This window comes from Nomascus leucogenys, chromosome 8 (genome assembly GCF_006542625.1).
Source record: "Nomascus leucogenys isolate Asia chromosome 8, Asia_NLE_v1, whole genome shotgun sequence".
Classification (NCBI taxonomy): domain Eukaryota; kingdom Metazoa; phylum Chordata; class Mammalia; order Primates; family Hylobatidae; genus Nomascus; species Nomascus leucogenys.
Window position 1 is genome coordinate 92,377,027 of NC_044388.1, and position 24,241 is coordinate 92,401,267.

Consider the following 24,241-nt stretch of genomic DNA (forward strand, 5'->3'; position numbering starts at 1 on the left):
ATTGGAGATTGGAATTTTCTTAGCCACATTTGTAGACAGGCTGGGCAGGATGTATTTTTCTGCATTAAAAGATGAACAAGTGAACTTACAGGGTCCCAAAACTTGATGGAACCTAATCTCTAATATCAACACCTCTATGAAGAGATGTTACCCTCTACCAGGAACTTCAGGCTCAGACATGCCTTCACTTCATGTCTTGAGTCATGTTCCTCCAGGAAATACGGTGGGGGAATGAGGACAGGAGACATGGAACTGCCAAAAGTCAACAGGCTCTCTTCTAAAGCCAGTTGCCACTGTGGGCAACTAGAGCTCAGTCCCTCTGGGAAACTCTGGGAGACGGTGCAGAACGTGCCTCAGAGTTATTTCAACTCTGGAAACTGGCACATGAATCCAACAACTCCACCATTAGTTTAGTGGTGCTTCCAGGGGCATTAACTCCTTGGTACCTTAAACTCGCCCTGCGTATGGACAGAGTAAGCATCCATGACCAGTATAATAAGCCTCAGGCAGAGTTGGCAGTGCAGTAAGCATCTTTCACAGTATACAGGCCAGTGCCAAGAAGACAAAGGAAGGGCACATCATGTGTCATACCCTACTTTCTTCAAAGTCACATTGTAGATGCAGGGTAGTGGCTACAACTGGTGCACAGAAATACTGCCAAGTTGAAAACTCTCTTGGAGTTTGTTGCAGGGGTGGGGGGACATATCCATGGTCCTGAATCACCAGTGCCTGCTTTAGCTGTGGTGCACTGCTAACTCCTATTCACCCTCTTCCAGAAAGCAGATTTCTGGTTTGCATTTTCTCTCTTGATTAACATTTTGGAATCTTTATGTTCTCTTGTCACAGAAAACCATGACTTTCACTTCATAATTTACAATATACATAGCTAATACAATGTACTTTTTTAGAGTTCCAACACCTTTTCCACAGATATGTTATCTCTCTTGGGCAATTTGGAGAGGGTGTGCTTCCTGTACTTTTTATACAGCTCCCCTTCCCACTAACCTTGTGCTTTAGCTGGGCACCCCAAAGCAATGACTACACCGATTACAAGGGCAATGCAAAAAGAAGTTTGTAGACACTGGTATTCTGGACGCTTCTATGCTTCTATGGAAACCAAATGAATCACCTTTCCGCACACTTTACTCTTTTTACTTGATGTTAAAATATGTAGAGTTGTCAGTCTTACAGTTTATCAACGTGGAATCCCCTATGGAGTTTACAGACAGCAATCTGCCTTGTGCTAACCAGATGAATCATAGTGACAAAGAAGAAAAATGAAAAAAATGAGAAGGAATAAGATAAGTGGAGAAGCATACATAAAATTGCAAAGTACTTTCTCCCCTTTCTTCCTTTTCCTGCTTTTTCTTCATAGTACTCGGCACCTTCTGGCACACTAAATAATATACTTTTTAGGATAACTTATTGTACTCCTGCCTGTCCCACTAGATTATAAGCATCAAGAGAGCAGAGCTATTTCTATTTTGTTTTATTTTATTTTGTTCACTGCTTTGCCTTCAACATATTAAAGTATCTGGTGCAGAATAAGCACTAAATAGATGTTTGTTGAATGAATGAAGACTTCTGTGAAGATTCTTTCAGAGCTACTAATGAAGACGAAAAGAAGAAGGAAAGTGGGAGGAAGTGGGGAAGTGAAGAAAGGAAAGGAGGGAAGAAGGAAAGAAGTTAAGAAGCAAACGAAGACATTGACAACACTTTTATGGGCACTTTTCATAAATGTTGTTTTATTTCATCTTCTCAGCACCCTGAAGGGCAGAAGCAATTGTTTGCTTTCCACAGATAGGAAAATTGAGATTTGATTCTTCCAGAGTGAATAAGGGCCCTGCTGATCATATGTAGTAGCCAACTTCCCATTAAAAACAATCATCTCTGTAGTTAGACAGAATTTGTTTTGAACCTCAGTTTTGTCTTTTGCCAACTATGATAACTTGGTCAAGTCACCTCTTTCTGAGTCTTCATTTCCAAATACAGACTGTCATACTAAATTCACTGTTTATAGTGAGAATAAATGAGATTGCATATCAGAAGCATTCGGTACATAGTAACTGCTCAGTAGATGTCAGTTTTCTCCCTACCACTGCACCCCTCCAACTTGCAAGTCTCCGAGCCCCCCACATGTTTCCAGCCCTGGTTGTCAACACCATTCAGTAATAACCAGGAAGAGGTGAGTTTGGTGGGGAAACACAAGTTTCAGGTCCTCCTCTAGTTGTCTTGGGAAGGTTTTAGGCAGGCTGTGCCTCGATAATATACGAGCTGGCAGTGAAAAGCCTAACTCCCGTGTTTTACTTTTATTTGCAACATTCCCCATCAGACTAGCTTCCTGACGGCAGTCAGCACTCTGTCAGAGCTGGCATGGGCTACGGGGGAAGTGCTGCTCTTTCAGTTGCTTTGGCAAAGCTGCACTGAGCACCAGGACCTGAACAGAAAATCAAACCTCCTGTAACACAATGCTGTCACTTCCAGGCGTTGATGGTGGGAGCTGACGGAGGTGGTAGGCAGAACAGATACAGGGGTGCTGGGCCCAGGGGGAGAGTGGCAGCTTGAGGTCATACACTCACTGATATCAGAGTTTGCTGTAGTTTCTGGTGGGAGTTTTTGCTGCCAAGTATTAGAAGGCAAGTGCCTCCATCTCTGTGCTCAGACGCCCACTTGTAAAGTAAGAAAGGTGGATTCAACGATTGTGAATGTGTCTTTTCTATGCAGCAGAAGAGGCTCAGGATCAGAAGTCAGAAGCCTTGGATTTTAATTCACTGTAGACATGGGGGTAATTCACTCCCCCCATTTAGATCTCCTCTTCTTTGTGGCAGCTCTCTTGTTCTCCCTAGGCTCCTCAGTTGGAAGTAGAAGGGGTTGGAATTCCACATAAGGGATCTCCTGGTTCTTCAAGTCAGCTAAAATCCAAGTGGCTATACATTAGCTTGGCTATCAGAGACTCCTCTCTCCTCTAACCCTGCTTGCCTATGTCTTCCAGGCAACAACAGCCTCCTGACCTGCATGGAGGATGGGCTATGGTCCTTCCCAGAGGCCCTGTGTGAGCTCATGTGCCTCGCTCCACCCCCCGTGCCCAATGCAGACCTCCAGACCGCCCGGTGCCGAGAGAATAAGCACAAGGTGGGCTCCTTCTGCAAATACAAGTGCAAGCCTGGATACCATGTGCCTGGATCCTCTCGGAAGTCAAAGAAGTAAGTGGGGTTGGAAATGCAAACTTATGGGCTCTGGGAGGACAAGAGTTAGGTTCAAATGCCTGACTGGATGGAAGCACTCATTTCTTCACTGGAGGTAATGCCTGCCATTCATTCCATTCTGTTCTATGAGAAGCTAGAAGGATTTGTTAATAATATTAGCTTTGGGTCAAACAGAACAAACTTTAAGTTTCAGCTTGGCTGCCTAATGGCAATGTGATCTCAGACAAATGACTTTACTTCTATGCACTTTCTTTTTTTTAAGCAATAAGAGGGGTATGATAATAACAGTTACCACATAAGGTTGTTATGAAGAACAAATGAAGATGTGCATGTAAAGTGCTCACAAAATGCTTTACACATAGTAGTTGTTCAGTAAATGGTGGGTAATCATAGCATCGTGGTTCCAACACACATCAGAACACTCTGCAAAAAAGGGGAGAGAACCTGGGGCTGCAGGGCATGAGTTTTGTCTCAATTGACATGTAGCTGGAAGCATGACATTTCTGCCTGCTCTTGCTAAAGGAGTTCTGTGGATGAATTATCCTTAATCCCTACACGGGTCCCACCACCACCCAGTAGGTCAGGTGGGGAATCAAAACTATGAAATAGGAAATGGGGGCCCAGCTGGTGGTGTTCATGCAGGGCATGAATCTAGCCATTTGGTCCTTGAGATGTCTCCTGTTTGATCCTTTCCTTGAAGACGGGCCTTCAAGACTCAGTGTACCCAGGATGGCAGCTGGCAGGAGGGAGCTTGTGTTCCTGTGACCTGTGACCCACCTCCACCAAAATTCCACGGGCTCTACCAGTGCACTAATGGCTTCCAGTTCAACAGTGAGTGTAGGATCAAGTGTGAAGACAGCGATGACTCCCAGGTAAGCCTCCTGGAACTTGAGATTGATACCATGGTCCCTTTCCTTTCTGCTTCCCAAAAACTAGCCTGTACTTCAGGAACCACTTTCTGCAAGATACTTTCTAACTAGACTCAAATTGTATAATGGCAGTGTCACCAATGCAGAAGTTAAGAAACTGGGCTCTAACTATCTACTTTTGTAATCTCTCTGGTCCTCATTTTCCTACCTGCAATATCGTATTTGATTTGCTCAGAGATTCTTAGCTTTGAATTTTTTTTAAGCATCGGAACTTTTATGAAGGAAATCATACATGGAATCCCAATGTATGAAGTTGATAAAAGTTAAGTTCCTCAAACAAGAATGACCAGGGCTCTTTTGCCAGTTTGCTACCTCCATTACCACCCATGTTGGTCCTTGAAGTATTTAAAATCACAAGACTGCCACTATATTTAGACATCAATTGGCTCCTGAAGCATAAGGAAAAAGGGGACCATATTTAGATGAGAAGTACAGTTTTGAGAACACCATGGAAGAAAGAAAGAAGAGAAGTGAATTTATTAATCACATGAATGAAGTACAGTTTTGAGAACACCATGGAAGAAAGGAAGAGCAGAAGGAGGAAGGTTTGAATTTTATCTCAATCCACATGTAACTGAGAACAAGTCCAACACTCCTGCCTGCCCCTGCTGAAGGAATTTTCCTCAAATCCTACACATGCCCAAAAGGATGGTAGGGGAATCAAGAATAGGAAAAAGGAACAAAAGGCTGAAAAAACCTTAAGTCCACAAGGAGCTCCATCTCCATCAAAGAAACCATGTAGAGTTGATAACCCAAGTCCTGTGTTTCACAGGTGTGCAAGGATCATCAGCCAGGTGGGGATAGATTTCAGTGCAGGCATCATCTTCAATCAGTCTTTATTGGTCTTTATTATTAGCCTCCAAATACCAGGCACTGCCAAATCACCATTCTGAATCCTCCTCACTCCCTCCACATCCAAGCAATTACTGAGTCATACCCATTCTCCCACCACAGCGTCTCCTGAAAGCTGTCCTCTTTTGTCCCCAATGCCACTACCTTCACTCAGGCCAACATCAACTCTTTGATGAGCCACCATGCAGCTTCTTGATCATTTTCCTGTTTTCATTCCTGTGCCTCTTTCCAGTACATTCTTCACATTTCAGCCAGAGTGATTTGAGCAATTATGTCAATCTTTCTGAACCAGGAGCCCCCGTCCCTTAGGATAAAGTCCCAACTCCTTAGGGTGACATTTAGGACCCTTCCCCCATGCCAATAAGATGGATTTTCCCCCCACACCTCTGCATTCTCTACCTTAAAAAGAGTTATCCTTGTGCCATTTTCAGCTGTCTGACACCTCATCTTCCTTCGCAATTTAGCCCAGGCACCCTTTCCTGCAGGAGCCCTTCCTCAATGTCCCTTCCACTGCCGGGCTCCGTGCCCCTCCTCAGGTTCCCCCTTCACAACATTGGCTACACTGCATTGTCACTGCCTGCTTTCATTCCACATCCCCACACTAGGCTGTGAAACAGCCCTTCACTGCATCTGCACCCTTCCCTGTGCCTTCAGCACTTAGGACAGTGCCTGGGCGCCTAGTAGGTACTCAGGAAATGTCACAAGAACTAAGGGCAGGAGGAAGGACTGCAATGAACATCAAAGGCAGGTTCCTCCTTTTACAGATGAGAAAACCAAGACTCAAAGAGGTTACTCAACCCCCCATGGTGACACAGCTGGTATCAGCCAAGTCACAGTCAGAATCCAGGTTTCCCTGTCTCCAACTGTAAATGGGCTGAGTCCAGTAGGCACCACCTGAGAATCCTGCTTTCATACACTCTCGGTGTCTGTGTGCATTCATGGGAGTCATTCCCACCCTTGACTGCCAGGGAGGCAGAAGCCAGCACCGGAACAAACAAAGGCTAGAGATTACCATGGCCTCTTGCAGGCTGATCAGCTTCCCCCTCACTCCCTTACATAAAACTGTTGCTAACAGTTACCCAAACTGCTGAGCCAAATAATATTCTGGCTGCGGTCATGTTATCAAACTGAAACTCAGCCTGCCTGGGGCCTTCCAAGTAACTTTCATGGCCAGTTTGTATTTAAAGGAGAGGAAAATGTAAATGTATCAGACGACTCAAGCAGCTCTGTTTGGCAACTAACGGAGAGGCTAGTCGCAAAGGAGCAGGGTATTGCTTGTCTGCTCAAAGAATGAGGGTGTGCATGCCAAATGGACTCCTAATACAATTGACATTTCTACTTTGTACTGAAAATGAATTTCCTCTACCCACAGATCAGGGCCTGAGAGCCAAATCTAGTATTCACCTCAGATTCCCTCTTGCTGCCTATAAACATAGCAGAAATGCATGGCCCAGAGCATCTTGAATCAGCTTGTATGGAGCAGGGATTCTTTGCTTTCCAAACAAGTTTCAGATCCTGGCGGGACTGGACAGGGGCTATTGTAGGGGAGAGTCACACACTCTCTTCCACTGCCACTAAAAGCAAATAAAAACCTCACTTTATTCATTCCTTGGGAGCCAGTATGACACTGGATCAGTAGCTTGAGTTCAAATCCCAGCTTCATTACCTAGTCACTAGAGGCCAAGTTACTTAACTCTTTAAGCTTCACTTTCCTTGTGTATAAAATGAGGAGAAAGAATACTACGTACCTCATAGTTTGTTTGTGAAGATTAAATGAGGTAATGAAAATAGAGCATGTCTATGGGTACCCACTGGCCTTGTGCAGTGCACAACCTATGCAATTGTATGTGGTAACCCTGGGGAATATATAAATGAACTAGCCTGCTTTAAGATCACTCCAGTGGCAAGAATCCCTTATGCTCTGTGTGAGCTCCTGGAGGGCCTAGAAACACAACAGATTGCAACCTAGCCCTCTGCTGGCTAGCTCTAAAAACTGAGAAGTTTTCTGTTTTCTGCATATGGCTAGCCAGTTTTCCCAGCACCATTTATTAAATAGGGAATTCTTTCCCCATTTCTTGTTTTTGTCAGGTTTGTCAAAGATCAGATGGTTGTACATGTGTGGTGTTATATCTGAGGCCTCTGTTCTATTCAATTGGTCTATATATCTGTTTTGGTACCAGTACTATGCTGTTTTGGTTTCTGTAGCCTTGTAGTGTAGTTTTAAGTCAGGTAGCGGAATGCCTCCAGCTGTGTTCTTTTTGCTTAGGATTGTCTTGGCTATATGGTCTCTTTTTGGCTTAAAACCTAGATGACAGTTTGATAGGTGCAGCAAACCACCATGGCACCTGTATACCCATGTAACAAACCTGCACATTCTGCACATGTATCCCAGTACTTAAAGTAAAATACAGCAAAAAAAAAAAAAAAAAACTGAGAAGGAGGCACCCATCCTGCATGAGGCCAGGGTGTGGAGCAGAGAGACCAGCATGAGCTTTAGTCAAACCTAGTCCCTTGCTCAAATAAACCTGTAGAATAAATAGTCCTCTAGTTCCTGTAGACCAGTGCTTTCCAGTAGAACTTTCTGCTGTGATAAAAATGTTCCATATCTGTGCCAGGCAAATGATGACCACTAGCCGCATGTAGCTGTGGAGCACTTGAAACATGGTGGCAGTGAATGAGCAACAAAAAACTTTTATTTAAGTTAAAGTAATTCAAAGTTGAAGGTAAATAGCCATACTTATACAGTGGCTACCATATCAGATAGTCCAGCTCTAGCACTTATGATATTCTCGTCTCTTTAAACCAAGACAGAGAACCTTAATAATAACAGCTTTCTTTGTCTTTGTTTTTGAGTCAAATGTGTGCCAAGCTGCTGCTGCAGACTTGCTCTGTTTTGACAGCTCACAACATACAGTTGGAAAAGAAACAAAATCCCCATTTTACAGATGCAGAAAGAAGGCCCAGGGAGGGTAAGTTCTTGCCCATGGTGACAAGAGAGCAGGTGATGTTCTTTCTGACTCTAGCTCTGCTCTTTCCACTGCTCCCAAACATTTTCAGGCCAGACCAGTAGCGAAGGGCAGAGATTTTATCCCCAGGGGGTGAGGAGCTACTCATCTCAGGATTTAATCCAGCTCAGATGGCCCTTAGCTGGTTGATGAGATAACATAGGCCTGTGGGGGCTTTATAGGTGATTCAGGGAGTGGCCAGTCTTGGGATGGGGACGGGGTCTTTGGAAGATGCATCAGCAGGGGAGGACAAAAGCTAGAGGTGCTTTGTGGGCAAAGTGATGCACCTAATGATGGATTTCAGCAACTCAGCAGGAGCAAGAGAGAAAGGGTGCAGTGGAATCTACAACACACCCAGCTCATTGCACAGATCACGGAAGGTGGCTGTGAAAGCCTTTCTGCCACAAGGGGTGTAAAGCTGCACTCTCCATTTGTGAGCCCTGCCGTGGATGAGGTACAGCTCACATATGTGCAGTGCCTCAGCTAGGTTTTCATTTCCAGGTTGTTAAATGTTTGGCCAAGCACCCAGGATGTCCTAGAGGAATTCAGAAGAGTCACAGACCCATGTGATGTTAGAGCTAGGCAGGACCTCAGAGACCCCCACTGTAGCTCGCTTGTTTTACTGATGGGAGACCTAAAGCCCAGAAAGGGAAAGAGACTTACCCTGAATCATACAAGCAGAGCCAGGTCTTAAACTACGTCACTTTGCAATTCACACTTTCCTCTCATCCTCCCTCGTGGGGCAACATGTCACCCCTTTACCTACCTTGGAGGACACAAAATGCATGTGAGGGCATTGACTGGGAACAGAGACAAATGATTCACAGCAGTTGAAGTATAATGAGCACTTACTACATGCCAGTCACTGAGATGAGCACGTTAGACTGATTGCTTCATTTAAGCCCCATGGCATCTGGCATTACTGCCCCATTTTACGATGGGGAAGCTGGTGTAAACTGGTTTGCCCTGTCGTATACAACCAGACATGGTGGAACTGACACTCTTGTTATTAAGTCAGCATGCCTCCAAAGCTTAGCCATCTAGCTCCTGCACTCGCTGCCTGGTTTTGTTTTGCCCAGATGCCACTACATTTCTTCTTGCTATTATTTTGTTTGTTTTCATGTCTTCTAAGGAGAAGAAGTCTACTGCTTCTCCCTCTTCCTTCCTCTTCTCTTCTTTTCCTTCATCCCACTAGGGTACAACAGCTTAGAGTCAAGAGACATGGTTCTGACATTGGCAACCTTTGTGACTTGGGCACATTGCCTCTGCTTTCTGGCTGCTGTCATTTCTAAAATGTACTGTTGGTTGGGTTGATTCTGAACTTCTCTTAGAGACAGTACAGCAAAGTGAGTAAGAACCTCATCTGACAATTACAGAGCTCAGTATGTGTGTTAGGTTTAAATGCTTTATATAATTGGACTCACATGATCCTCATGATCACTCTCTCAGGTAGTAGACTCCATGCCCATTTAGCAGTCAGGGAACTTGAGGCATAGAGAAGTTAAAGAACGTCCCCAAATCTACCCAGCTGGGAAGTTGCCAAGCTTGCATTTGAATTCAGGCAGTTTGACTTACACCCAGGCTCCTAACCATGACACTAGCATCATTTGAAAACTTGCTTTTTCGCTTTCTAACAGTCAGTTTCCAAGTCTGCAAAAATAATATAATTTCTACTCTACTGTATTGTTCAAGTGATTTTTAAAGCACTGGGCATGTTATAGGTGTTTGATAATATTATTATATGCCTTCAGCTCTCTGTGGATCTGTGTAGCTAAAGCAGCAGGGGAGTTAGAGCTCAATATGCTCTTGTGAAAACAGATGCACAAGCACAGAGTGGCCAACTGTTTTGCTGAGAGATGTTCAGCCCTCTTATAAGAGATTTCACCTTGGCATGAAGAATTGTACATTTGGAGTCAAACATACCCAGTCAGTTCCCTGACAACACCCAGAGAAAGTAACCTCTGGTCTTCCCAGGTTGGAACTTCAATGATGCCAGATCTTCTCTGGTCAAACTAGCAATAATCGACTATGAAGTTCTGCACCAGGTGGTAGGCAATTTCTGAATACACTAGCATCTAGTCTTAAAGAAGGATTTAAAAATCCAAAGAGGCTCCAGAAAGTCTGCTTGCTGTGCAGAGGGCACAGCAAGGGCAAAGATGTGGAGGTGGGAAAGCAAGAAAAGTTTACAGGAGAAACAAAGTGATTCACTTGTCTAGAAGGAAGGATACGTACATAGCAAGAGATGGAGCTAGAAATGTCATCTGGATACCATTGTAGAAGCCCTGAAGTGCCAACCTACCAGTATGCCTTGTTCTGAAGGCTAAGGTGTCTTAGCAAAAGGATGCTATATATTTTTAAAAGCAAATTTCGCAACACAAAGTGCCAGATGAACTGGGCAGGAGAGAGATAAACCAATGGTAACAAAACCAGTGCTTTATGCTCCCACCTTTCATTCACAGTGGGGCCTCCCCAGTGTGAAACTCCATGAGCAGACTCTGGCTACTTCTAATACATTCTCTGTTACAAACCAAGCTCTCCAGCCAGCCCTGGCCCAAGTAGTGCTGAGGTCTGCAGCCCTTCAGGGGCTGGAAGCCAAATGCATCACAGGCCCAGGCCAAGGCTCCAGGAAATTGGGGTCAATTTCCTACTCCCCAGAGGGCCCAGGAGAATCATGGGGCCTAGAGCCTGGGGCTCTGAGAGGGAGAGTCTGGGCTCTTTGAAGACACATGAAGCTGCATAAGTTTGCCATGAGCCCCTACAGAACCTCTGGGAGTGAACTCTGCAAGCCGCCTTGCAGCTGCATGCTCAGGATGGGCCACCCTTCTCCCAAGGCCAGAGAGGTTTCCATTGCAATTGCACCCTCCTTCTGCCAGCACAGGAGAGGCCTGGAAAGGGGCCCCTTTCTCTTCCGAATCCTGTCTCTCTGTAGCTGTTTTCTCACATGGGGAGCCTCAGCCTACATCAGTTCTTTTAAGGAGTTCATTCATTTTCTCATACATTCATTCATAATTTATTCCCTCATTCATTCATTTCTTCATTTACTCACTTGTGCATTTATTTCCTCATCTGTGTGTTCATTTATTATTTCTTAAAGAAATACATTCTATCACTCTCCACCAATTCACCCCATCTTTTGGTAAACAAACAATTCTTGAATGAACAGAAATATCTATTAAGTGATGAATGAATGCACTGAGTGGCCTGGACCTGTTAGGCATTGTGGAAGAGCCTGAGGTTACAAGGTTGACTAGGGCACCAGCCTGGGCCTTGAGGAGCTCATTGTCTGGTTGCAAAACAGATGATAAACAAATAGGTAATGTCCTGTCAGAGACATTCAGGTAGGGCCCCATGCAGAATTGAGATGGCAGGAGAGCAGGATGGGTTGTACCAGATAAGGTGTTTGCAAGGTAGACAAGGGTGGGTAGGAAACAATAGCAGATGGAAGGAGCAGTGAGCATGAAAGCACAGCATACGATGCCTTCACAAATGCAGGCAATTTAAACTGAAGTTCAAGGTTGGTGGTGGTGCTCTGGAGAGCAAGAAACTGGAGAATTAGGCAGAATTAAGGCTGGGAGGGCTCTGGAGCCAGCACAGGAGTTTGCATGGAAGCTGAAGGTCACAGGAAGCCATTGCATAAACTTTTGCATTGGTGGAGCACAGCCAGCTCCTCTGGCCTCATGTCAAGTTTCTCATCTTATTATAAGCCTGAAAGGGGTAGAGAATATATAGCTTGTTCTTAGATCCTTCAGAATATGGGCCCCCTGCACAGAAACCACCTGTGATTCTCCATTTCTTTTCGGTAAAGTCTAAACTACTTAAGTTGGCATTTAAGGCTCCACGCTTTATCTGTGTTACCAGCTCATCTTCCCCTGCTTCATGCCTTGAGTCATAGAATTACAACCACAACAGGCTCTCCAGCACACACTGTATTTTTCATCATTTGCACACGCCCTTCCATCTTCCAGGAATATCTTCTGTTCCTTTTCTGCCTGCAATTCCACGCATCCTTGAAAACCCTTTTCCATATATCATCTCCTCTAATAGGCCTTCCCTGATTGTCCCCTCATAACCAGTTACTCTTCCTTGTGTACTCACAGCACTGGTGTGATATTTACCCTGCCTCACTGAACACAGTCACACTGGCATGGCTGGTGGATCACATGATTGCCATTCCCACTAGATTGCAGAGGCAGGCACTGGCTCTCTTCACTTCTGCACCCCACAGAGCGGGGCACAGATTGGACACTAATGAATCTTACTTGAATTAGCTTTCTGAAATTCGGAGGTTGGAAGGGGACTTCAAGAAGGGATTATGTCTTCAAGCTGCATTTGCCTAATGCTTTGCAGAAGATTGAGAAACTATAATTCCCTATTTTAAAGAATTGGGAGGAAAGCACAGATATATAAGTATCCCCATATCACCCTCTTCATGCCATTATTGTTGGAATGGAATGAAATGGAATAGAATGGAATGGAATGAAAGAAAGGGAAGATAAGAAAAGGAAAAGAAATGTCTTGGAAGAAAAACTTCTCAGCCAGACCCAGATTATTATTTATGACAGAGCCCTGACATAGGATACTTTCTCACTATTTAAGAGGAAGCAAACTTTAGTGCTCCTCCTTAACCTATGCTGCTACTCTCTGTGTCAGTCAAGGAGCTGATGGGCTCCTACCCTCTCAATTTAAAAAAAATCTCCCACACACAAATCAAAACTATAATTGGCTCTGATTGAAATTTCTGAAAGACTACTAAGCTCGGACGTGGGAGTTTGGCATTCTGGAAAGCCTTGAACAAGTTTCTTCCTGGTCTGAGTCCTCAGTTTCCCCATATGTAAAATGGAGACACTAACAATACTTCTCTTTCAGGGTGGTTGAGTTTCAACCATTGTTAAGAAATTGTTTTGGAACACTTCAGAGCTCTGGAGAGATGAAAAATTATTTTCTGTTTTATTCCGAATAGCTTATTCAATTGGGGCTGGTGTCTCTCTTGGTCCTGACTCTGTTTCTCTGTTGTTCAGGGACTTGGGAGCAACGTCATTCATTGCCGGAAAGATGGCACCTGGAGCGGCTCCTTCCATGTCTGCCAGGAGATGCAAGGCCAGTGCTCGGTCCCAAACCAGCTCAACAGCAACCTCAAACTGCAGTGCCCTGATGGCTATGCCATAGGTATGATGGCCAGAGAGGGGAGCAGTAGGAGGGGCAATTCCTTCCAGCAATGCAGGGCTAATGCCTGGGTGGGTCATTGAACACCCTGGTCACATGAGTTCGTGCGTAGGCACTACAGAAAGAGAGATGAATGAGTGTAGACCATGTCCTCCCAGAAAGAGAGTCAGGGACAGGGATATGGTGACACAATGGTGGGTGAGTGTGCACAGTTAACGCCAGAACACAGAAAAGCTGTCAGGTGCCTGGGGAGGACACAGAAGACTCCCAAAGGGAGGGATGCTTACATGGGGATTTGAAAAAGCTTGTCAGGGAAGAAGTGCTATTGCAGGCAGAAGAAACTCTGACTGAGGAGCAGGAGTTATGAAAGCACACATCACATTTAGGGAAGCAACAGCAGTCTGGTGCAGCTGCTTTTATTATTAATCTTAAAATTTGCATCACACTAAACATTCATGAGTACCTGATATAGTTCAGGCCCTTCATCAAGCACTTGAAAGGCATTATATCTTATCCTCGCAATAACCTTTAATAGATGAGGGAATCAAAACTTGAGGGGATAATGGAACATGCTCCCAAATCCTGAGACCCATCTATTCCAAAGTCTGACTTCTTTCCGTGGCATCTCAGCTGCATCCAAGATGAGCATAAACTGCATTTTCAAAATACTCTTTGTATGGTGACAGGCCAGCTCGAGAAATACACACAGTGACAAGAGACAAGCTGGGCTTGTATGCCAGGGATTTGCCTTGTTGAAACCAGGTGTCTGGACAGATGCGTTAATCACCAGCACCACAGCTTTCTGGGGTACTCAGAGTGCATGGAGTGTGACCTCATTTAAGGGCAGTGATGCTGACCTTTTGGGCTGATTCCCTAATTGGCCATGATGAAAAGCCTAGGGAATTGAACGTCCTTTCTCCTGGCCAGTATGATTTATGGAGCAATCACCAGGGGTGTCTGGTGTAGAAGGTTATCTGAATGTGCAGAGAGCCAACATGATCTTCATCCAGCAAACAGAGAGTTATCACTGCATGTCCACAAGCAAGGCCTGTGTGGTTGGAGAGGGAAGGTTCATGGGGACTGTCCATCCTTTTTTGAAGACGAAAACACATGCCCTCAGATAGCAGAAGTTCTTCACTGTAACTTACAGTGGGAATCAGCACTCTTGTGTTTAGCCCAGGACACCGGCTCCTGCATGGGTCAGAAAACACCAAAGTACATGACTGCTCTCGCTGATGGTTTGGAAGGTACTTTAAGATCTTATACAGCCACCAATTCATGAGGTGCTGACCAGGAGGGTTGCAGAGAGATGGGATCTTATAGGACCTGCTAATACAGGCATTCTAGAAGGTTGGGCAACAAGTATTGCCATGGTGAGCAGCCTGGGCTGCACCATCCCAAGGCCAACACTTTGTCCTTTCCATCATTCCTGATAGGTGTGCGTGGTCCTGAACAAGTATGTCTGTGATGGGTTCCCAACCTCCAGCTCAATCAGAATATGCAAGTGAATATTCTTTCATACTCTTAACTGGCATTGAGTGGCTCTGTGAGAAAAAGCCTAATTAAGTGACCTTTAGGGAAAACCTACAGAAACAAATTTGCTGCATATCTATACCCACTGACACATTCAAATACATTCACACGTGCATACATAAATGCATGCCACATGCTGAAATGCTTCATAACCAAACAGCCCCAAACACATTCATCATATAGTAAGCTCATGCCTAACACCTACACAGCAGCCAAATACCACACAAATGCCTCACACAAACACATACACACACAGGTAGCACATAAACCTATACACTGCACTCACATGCAGTACATACAAATCTCATACTTCAACAAACACAAACACATTTTATGTCCCAAAACATATCAGACACACAGAAAGATGCAGAAAAGGCAAACAAATCTCATAGATGCGTTTACACATTTTATTCACATGTCTCAACTGTATGCAATTGAGTACAATACCTGGCTGTCTTCTCCATCAGAACAGTGGAGAAAGAGGGGAAGGGGTGGGAGGGTGATATTTCTTTACACACTGAGTGTTTTCATGGTCAAAGCAGAAAGGGAAAGAAATCTATATGATATTGCAACCTGAATTAACTCCCCTTTCCTGTACCCCAAGTCCCCACGGCTGGCACCCAGATGTCCATCTTATGAATATGATAATCCAGGGCAGATGATGAGTGCATACGGACACTGGAGGAGAGCAGAGAGAAAAAGCCACATAGGGAGACAGGAAGACTGAGGGTGAGAGTGAGAAGCAAGGCAGGAGAGCAGTTTTTGCTCATCCACGCCTCAGCCCCAGCTGTATCCTCGCTTTCCACCAAATGCCCCTGACTTCCACCTCCCAGGCTGAGCCCTTCCCTGGGGAGATCCACTTTGCCAAGGAGAGGGATTTGATCACTGGCCTTATAAGCAGGGGTGAGATATGTGTCGGGCTTGGGGGCTGGAGGGCACATTCTGGAATCACCCAGACCAGCTCCCGCTGCGTGCCTCCCCCAGGCCACCTGGGGAGGCTTCTGTGGCAGTTATGAGCCCTCAGAAAGTTGCTGCTGCTGCCACCAGGGCTGCCATCGTCCCCGTGCCTCCCAGGAAGGAGACGCGGGGGCCTGGTGAGATCACCACTCTGTAAGGATGCCAATTACGGCTCATATATCACAACACAGCAGCCTGGTCTTAAAGCCCCAGAGCTGGCGTGGGGGAGGGGAGCCTGGGGGAGACGTGGAGAAAGAGAAATTAAGACATGACCACTGCATAGGACAGCAAGTGTCTCCTGTTTTGACCACCGTTTTTTTTTTTTTTTTTTTTTTTTCCTCTCTTGGGATAAGATAGCCTTTGTCTATTTCTCAGAGGCTGCATTTTCTTTTTCAAAAGAATTTTATTATCACAGCCTTGTCTCATCTTTGCTCCCTAAAAACTCCTTTAGAACTGGTCTCATGATAAAGCACACTCCATAAGCAGTTTCTCTGACTGCTTAGGGATTTTTGCTCCTTATTTTCATCACTCATCGTTTTTGTCTGTTTGTGTTGTCCCCATTTCTTGTCTCTCCTCTGGCCTCTCACCATCTCTCCTGTTTCGATGGCTGCCTCCTTCTCTCCTCTCTCCGTGTGGCTGCACTGTATCGATTGTGGGGCCTGGAATTAGAGATGTGGCTCTCTTCTCACCAGCTTTGTGCCCTGAGCTTTGTGCCTTTTGGCTCTTCAGCCTGTGAAACGGGTGTCATGTACATATGTATATTTGGAAGGGGGCCTCTAAAATAGCTAATACGTACATATGTATATTTGGAAGGGGGGACTTTAAAATAGCTAATAGAATAGGATATTTAAAGAAAAGAGTGGACTTGGTCCTAGTGTTTGGAGGGTGGTTTTGAAACTAAGACAGAGAAATGGCCTCTTTCAGGCCTAGTCAGATTCTGACAGGTTGTTTCTTTGCCCACATGAATAAATGCCTCTTTGGGGTACTGAGTACTTTCCATGGACTAGGCTTGATTTTTCAGATGACCTCAGGATGTGTGAGGTCAGGGTAGAGAATGAATGAGCTGAATTACAGTCAACTTGCCAACCCACAGCCTGGAAGTCAACTGTCTTCACCCAAAAGTTCCTGGACCAAGGGCTTCTATGTAGTAGCCCTATCTCTGTTAGTCATTTACCCCTTCTTTGACTCATTACCCGATTTTTTTTATTCCTTTATCCATTTAATCCATAACTTACTCATTCACTTATCCATTTATTTACTTACTTCTTCCTTCATAAGATACCTAAATGCATATTCATCAGTCAGTCATCATGCCATTCATTTATCCATTAGTTCACTAATTTCCTGATCCATTGATGTACTTATTCACTCACTGTCTCTTACACTCATTTTACAAATACTTATTGAGTGCCTATAATCTGCCATGCATAGTGCCAAGCTCTGGACATAGAATGGGGAGTATGGGTAGTGCTGGCCCTATAGAGTTACAGTCCAGCAGGGAAGAGAGCTATTGATATCACACTCACCAAGCAAACAGGAAATGGTCATGTGACAATTCTGTCATGGGCACCTAGGAGGGGCTTGGCTTGTCAGGAAACCATGAAGGTCTTCTCTGAGCAAGTGGCATGGGATTGAGGTCTGTAAGATCATTAAAAATGTACTCGTTGGAGTGGGAAGGGTCTTTAAGGTACAGGGAAAGACAGGGATGAAACCCTGGGGAAAGAGAAGCTGGTATTGCATTTATATGCTCATCATTCACTCGGCCAGTGCTCACTGAGCTCTCCCTGGGTGTCAGACACTGGGTTAAACTCCGAGATGAATCAAGCACATCTGATGATAGAGTACTGTCTCTCAGTTGTGGAAATCAGGGCAAACTTCTTAGAAGAATTGAACTGGCCCTTGAATAATGGATAGAATTCGGTTATGGGAAGGCAGATTGGGAGACATTTCAGGAGATGGGATGAACAAGAGAAGAAGCACAGAAGATGAGAACTGTGGGACTCCGATGAAAACCAAGTGGAGTTCAGTCCGGTTGAACCAACCAAAGAGTGAAGGTGGTTAGTGAGAGAGGAGATTGACCAGACCGCAGGAGGCATTGAGTGCCCAGCAAAGGGGGCCGTATTTTGTTCTGGATGTGGGGAGCCTTGGAAAGGTGTTTGAGCAGAGGAGGAGCTTGATCAAACTAGGGTCAGAGCCAGTGAGGGTGGCAGCAGGAACCAGCCAGATGGGAGGCATGTGAATGGAGTCAGGGAGACCAGAGGTGGCCCTGCCTGGCTTGCCTTCTCCTTCCCACTGCCTTCAGGTTGGGTAGCTGAGTCCAGTGGGGACCAGGGAGTGGGAGGGCCCACTCTGCAGGAGGGCAGTTTGCAGATGTCAAGGGTCTGGGGCCTGAGCTGCTGCCTCATGCTGTGCTTCCCTCAGGGTCAGAGTGTGCCACCTCGTGCCTGGACCACAACAGCGAGTCCATCATCCTGCCAATGAACGTGACCGTGCGTGACATCCCCCACTGGCTGAACCCCACACGGGTGGAGGTGAGTGACCAGGGACATCTACCCACCTGCAGCTAAGGGGGAGGGAAATGATATTGTTGGGCACTTGCTATGTCCCAGGCCTTATGTGTCTGTGGGCACTGGCTCTTCACCCTGGAGAAACCGAAAGAAGGAGGCCGGGGTTGCGGGGTGGGCGAGGTTCAGCTCTGTGTCTCTCCACCAGCCTACTGCCTGGGGTGCTGAGAGACCATGGAGCCCAGGGAGCTGCTGCCTGCCTGCCTGCCTGCCTGCTGTAGATCACACTCTGGATAGCTGGGCAGAACCCGATACTGGGTGTACTGTTTCTCAAATGCACTGAGGGCACGATTGCCAGGGCTTACTCAGCACTCCGGGTGTATAGACCTGGCCAGACCTCCTCCACTCCTCTGTGCGCCCCGGCATGCTACTCCCCTCCTTTCTGCTTCCTCTTTCTCTTTTGCTCTCTTTTTCTGTCTCCATCTTACTCTCTCTAATTTTTTTCCTATCTCTGTTTTTCCACTCTGTTTTTCTTTCCTCCCTCTTCTGATATACCTTTCCTCTTGTTCTGTCTTCCTCCCTCCCACACTCTCCTTTGCATCATCCCCTCTGTTTCTCTCTCTCTCTCTGCCTCTGACTCTCTGCATATCCATAAGACAGCCCTATTTCCCAAACCTCAAGCTCTTTCATCTGTTTCCTCCACCATTCCTGAACCAGAATTCCTGCACAGATTCCCCTGAATGCCCCAGTGCACCCTGATATGCTCATATACCCAGGCATGCAGGAAGCCCACATGTCAGAATCTCAAGGCAGCTAGAGATAATCAAGGACAGGCTCCTCATTGTACAGATAGGGAAACTGAGGCCTATAGAGGAAGGCAGCTGGTCCACACAAGCAGCACAAAATTGGAACGACAAGCTGGACTTGTGATTGGCAGCTCTTCCAATACTACCAGCTCTCCTTCCTTTTCCCACCCTAACTCCCACATACCCGAAAGCAGGTGAGTTTGACTCACACACAGAACAGACACAGGAGACCTCCCTCTCACCCCAGTATCAGAGATCTTCTTGGCCTGGCCCAGCCTCCCACTTAAGACCTTTTTCCTACCCCCTGGGCAAATTCCCACCCTTCCCTCTGTGAGCCCTGGGCACTAAAGAGTTCAGTTATAATTCACTGTGAAATAAATCCAGGGATTTGAAAGCCTGCAAGCTGCCCCCCCTCCCCACCATTGCCCACCCGCTGCCTGCCTGCCCCATCCCCCACCCAGTTCCCTGGTCTGTCTGCCTTTATTGATGCTGGCCTACCGAGAGAACCATAACGAGGTTCAGACCTCCACTGGTCTCTGGAGGCCTCATTATCCAGGAGGAAAAAAATGTGGTAGAAAAAGGGAGGAGGGCGAAGGGCAGAGATTGATGATTTCCAGGAATAAGGCAGAAAAGCTGGCCTCTGCTGCACCCTTGCCCCTTGTGCGGTGAGAGCTACAGAAATAGAGCTGCTGGTGCCGGCATTTCCAGGCCAGAGGAGGCCCTGGATAGCTCCTCTGCTTTCTGAGGGTCTGCCTGTGAGCACCAGTGCAATTTAGATAGCTGGGGGTGAGGCTCTGCTCCAGCTGCTGCCACTTTTATCCCCGGGGTAAGAGAGTGAGAGGCAAGAACTGGCATTTATTGGGCACTTGCTGTGATCGGGCACTGGGTCAGGCACTTCCTATCCTTTATTTCCACCTCCACCCCCTACCACACACGCACAACCACACACATATGTCCCTATCAGGTGGGTATTAGTCTCTTCCTGCTTCCAGTGGAAGTAATGGAATCTCAGATGTGGAAGCCACTTGCCTACGAGAAGTTGAAGAGAGACCCAGGCCAGTCTGATAGTTTACTTCAGCTATCCCTGCAGCCTCTATGAAATGTAGAGTAATTAAGGCAATACATTTACTGATGGCTTACCAGGGATGTGCTGGCAAATAGTTAACAACTGGCTCTCCACAAACATTAGACTCTGATTTGTAGCATTTCCCAATTTCTGAGATATAAATATTCCTACCGTGGCAGACTTCAAGGTTTCCAGGTTGCTGTCACTGAGCACAAAGTTGGGAAGATCCAGGCACTGTTGGCTCTTGCGAGCCTATGCAAGCCAGCTGTGGTCCACCACTGACACTTAGCCAAGACAGACTCTATTTTAAGTCCTTTGCATATATTGACGTGAATGAAGAGAAAGATGACTACTTAGTTGAGTGGAATGTCAACATTGAGATCACAGGTCATGATGAGGACACCAGGACAGCGAGCTTTGTGAAGGCAGGACCATGGTCATATTAGTTACCATAGTACCTCCCTCGGTGCCTAGCACACAGCAGGTACTTGCTAAATATTTATGATTGCTGAGTCAGATGACCAAGGTTCTAGTGTAAGCTCTGGTGCCTTCCTGCTGTATGTCCTGGAGCAAATCCTGTCACTTCTCTAGGCCACAGTTTACCCAGTTGTGAAGTGAGAGCTGGGCTTCACTCAGGAGTCACAAACTGAAATGCCACCTGAACCAGGCAGGTGGAGAAATGAGTGAAGCAGGCCAAACATACTCTTTTGTATATTAAATACTGAGGCAGCCGGGTGCAGTGGCTCACGCCTGTAATCCCAGCACTTTGTGAGGCCAAGGCAGGTGAATCACCTGAGGTCAGGAGTTCGAGACCAGCCTGGCCAAGATGGTGAAACCCCGTCTCTACTAAAAATACAAAAATTAGCCGAGCATGGTGGCGCACACCTGTAATCCCAGTTACTCGGGAAGCTGAGACAGGAGAATTGCTTGAACCCGGGAGGCGGAGGTTTCAATGAGCTGAGATTATGCCACTGCATTCCAGCCTGGGCAACAGAGTGAGACTCCGTCTCAAATAATAATAATAATTAAAAATAAACACTGAGGCATATTAGTAGTAGTAGTATTTACTGTAAATATTTTGGAAAGAAAGACTTGCAGAAAAATATAACACCGATACATATACTACCCAACTTAATAAATAAAAACTTTACAGATACTGTTGAAGTTCTTTTCTATTTTTCTTTTTTTCAATTTTTTATTTTTATTTTTTTTTAGTGGAGATGAGGGCTCACTGTGTTGCCCAGGCTGGTTTTGAACTCCTGTCCTCAGGTGATCCTTCTGCCTCAGCCTCCTTCTTTTTTATTGAGCTATAACTTACTTCTTTATCTTAAGTGTAAGGCATTATAAATTGTTTTGTGTACACTCACGAGACCACTACTCATATTAGGATGTGGGCCTGTCCAAATCATCAGGGAGTCCTCCCTCCCCAGGCCAGGCAATTTCTCCAGCACCAAGGTAACCACTGTTTTGTTCTCTATCACTATGGATTGGTTTTGCTTATTTGTAAATTTATTTGTAGACTTGGTCCCTATCACTATGAATTGGTTTTGCTTATTCGTAAACTTCATATAATTAGAAATCATGAGCCATTTTCATAAGAAGTGTGTTTTCAACTTCTATAAAGAGAAACACAATGTACCTTCTTTTCTGTGTCCTAAGCCTTCTTTTTCTCAGTCCCCTTCCCTGTACATGCACTTTTGAAAGTGATTAGAGGTACAGAGAACTCTTCCTCTAATCTAATAAACAAAATGATACAAACTCAATGATAGGTGGAAATGCCCCTCAGGTTCAATGCTAGAGAGACTGCAGGGAATGGTGGGGACTATGGCAAACTATGGAAAACACAGTCGTTGTTTTTCTGCTTCTAAAGGGGGACAGCATTAGCCAAGTGCAGCAATGTGGAAATGTGGGCCTCCTGTGGCCACATTTTTCATTTTTTCTTGGGTACAAGAAATCTGGAGTTCTTAAAATGTGAAATCTCTTTTTTTAAAATTTTGGCAACTAATTTTCACTTTTTTAAAACACTTGTATGCCAAACCAAACATTTCTGTGGTTTGTGTAGCCTGGAAGCTGTTGGCTTGCAACCTTTGGATGAGATAGACTATTCCAGTCTGGAGATCTAGAATTCTGGGGTGGCAGCCTGTCTCCCATCAGTTCCTAAGAAATAGATCCAATTTGCTCACACTTCGTCCCTTGCCCAGGGATGCTGAGAGTGTTTCACAATAGAAAGTGCATCTCCCTATCCTCAGAACCTTATAATTCCTTTAGGTGCTGAGACCTTGGCTTTTATAATAGCTTCTGAAAAAAAAATGGGAGGCAGAAAGAGAGGGAGGGAATGACTTAAGGAAAGGAGAGGTAAATTGCCATTTATTGACTATCTCTAATATGTAGACATGGTTTGCTAGGCAATTCTATATATGCCATTTCATTTTGTCTTCATCACTCCCCAGTGAGGTAAGGATTATCACGTTACAGATGAAGAAGCTGAGGTTCAAAGAGGTTGTCATTGCCCAATTCACATAACGACTGTGACAGAATTAGCTAGCTAATTGCACTGCATTCCATCCTGAAAGGGCAACCCTCATACGTGTCTTTTAAAAATATGCAACACGTGCAGACAGAAAATGCAAAATCCATTTGTGAAAAGAAGGTAGCTTTGTGGAAAGCCCTGCCGAGTATCTAAAGGTCAGAGGTCGAATGGTTCTGAGTGACTGTTAAGTCCAGTCTAACTGACCTAGAGATGGAGAACTAAGTGCACTGGAGGGGAAGCCCATAGACAAAGAGATGCAGCCAGAATCTACTGATTTTTTTTCATTCATTTATGGACATGCTTATACATTCGTTCATTTGATTGTCCATTTGTTCATTTACTTATTCAATAAACATTGAGTATGCACCTCCAAGCAGATACTCTTCAAACACTAGGAATATGAGTGGGAAATGCCTCGGCTTTTAAAAAGCTTACCCTGGAAAGAAGCCAGAAACTCAGTGGTTGATAACAAAAAGCAAATAATTAATAATAATAATAACTGATATGATTCACTCATAGCAGTTCCCAGAAATCAAGGAAAAAGCTAAGGGAAAAAGGGCTCATCTTAGAAGACATCCAGGAGGGGTGTCAGATCTGAGCCTCTGGATGAGGGGGCTCTCTTAGATGCCTTCTCACATGTCTTTGGCTCTGCTTGGGGCCTGTCTTCTTGGGCCTTCATCTTTTAGATGCTCTACCTACTCCAACATTTGTCTCAAAGGGCCTCTCCACCTTTCTGAACTTTGGTCTTCCCATCGGTCAAAAAAGTAAGCTATTTTATACTTACAGCTTCAGGGGATGGTATACTTTGAAGGAGATTATGGTGTTCAAAGCCTAGACCTTAAAACCAGATAAATGTGGGTTTAATTGCTGACTCTCACTACCTATGTGTACGATTTGGGGCAGGTCATTTAACTTCTCTGTGCCCCAGTTTTCTCTTGTGTAAACCAGAGTCAAAAATAGTACCTATCTCATAGTTATGGTGAGAATTAAATGAGATGAAAGCTCTGAGCCCAGGGCTTAGAGCATAATATTCATTAAATAGAGAATTTTGTGCTGATGAGGATGAGGATACTAACGGTGATGATGGTATTGATGTTGGTGGAGGTGGTGATGTTAGTGATGGTGTTTGCATGCTGGTGATGATGTTGGTGGTAGTGGTGGTGCTATGATGATGATGATAAAGAGAAGATGGTGCAGATGATGGTGGTAGTGTTGGGGGTGGTGTTGATGATGATGATGATGATGGTGGTGATGATGATGACAATGATGATGATGGTAATTGCAACCAGGAAGAAAAGATAGTCTATTCTTCCTACCAACAAGGCAGGAAATGAAAGCCCTCTTACAAAACCTTATCTGAAAAAGCTCTGGCTGGGCTAGATGTCTCACTGGTATCAAGAGGAAAAAGGCTGACATTTGAGGGGCCCCATCTGAGATCTCCCAACTTCTCCTGTAAACATCCTAGCCAATCCTTCAGCTCCCACTGCCTGTCCCCTTTCTCAGTTCTAGCACACAGAGGGGCCCTGTAGTGAGACAGGTGGGGCGTGCAGCCCTGAGTAATAGTGGAAAATCCAAAAGCCTTGGAAAGATAAATAGGCTTATGCAGATAGTATAAAAGTCCTTTTTCCAAACTCACGTCAGGTAAACCTCAACTGACAGAAACTTGTACAACCACACCAAGACACTCCTA

At 45.3% G+C, this 24,241-nt stretch overlaps 1 protein-coding gene across 1 annotated transcript in view; it reads left to right on the top strand.

The window, feature by feature from the left end:
• Positions 1-24,241, top strand: part of PAPPA (pappalysin 1) — a 247,286-nt gene that overhangs the window by 195,529 nt on the left and 27,516 nt on the right. The window contains exons 16-19 of the mRNA XM_003264052.4: positions 2,993-3,203; positions 3,907-4,078; positions 13,011-13,158; positions 18,067-18,176. Coding sequence (XP_003264100.2) covers positions 2,993-3,203; positions 3,907-4,078; positions 13,011-13,158; positions 18,067-18,176 — 641 coding nt within the window. The remainder of the gene's footprint in view (positions 1-2,992; positions 3,204-3,906; positions 4,079-13,010; positions 13,159-18,066; positions 18,177-24,241) is intronic.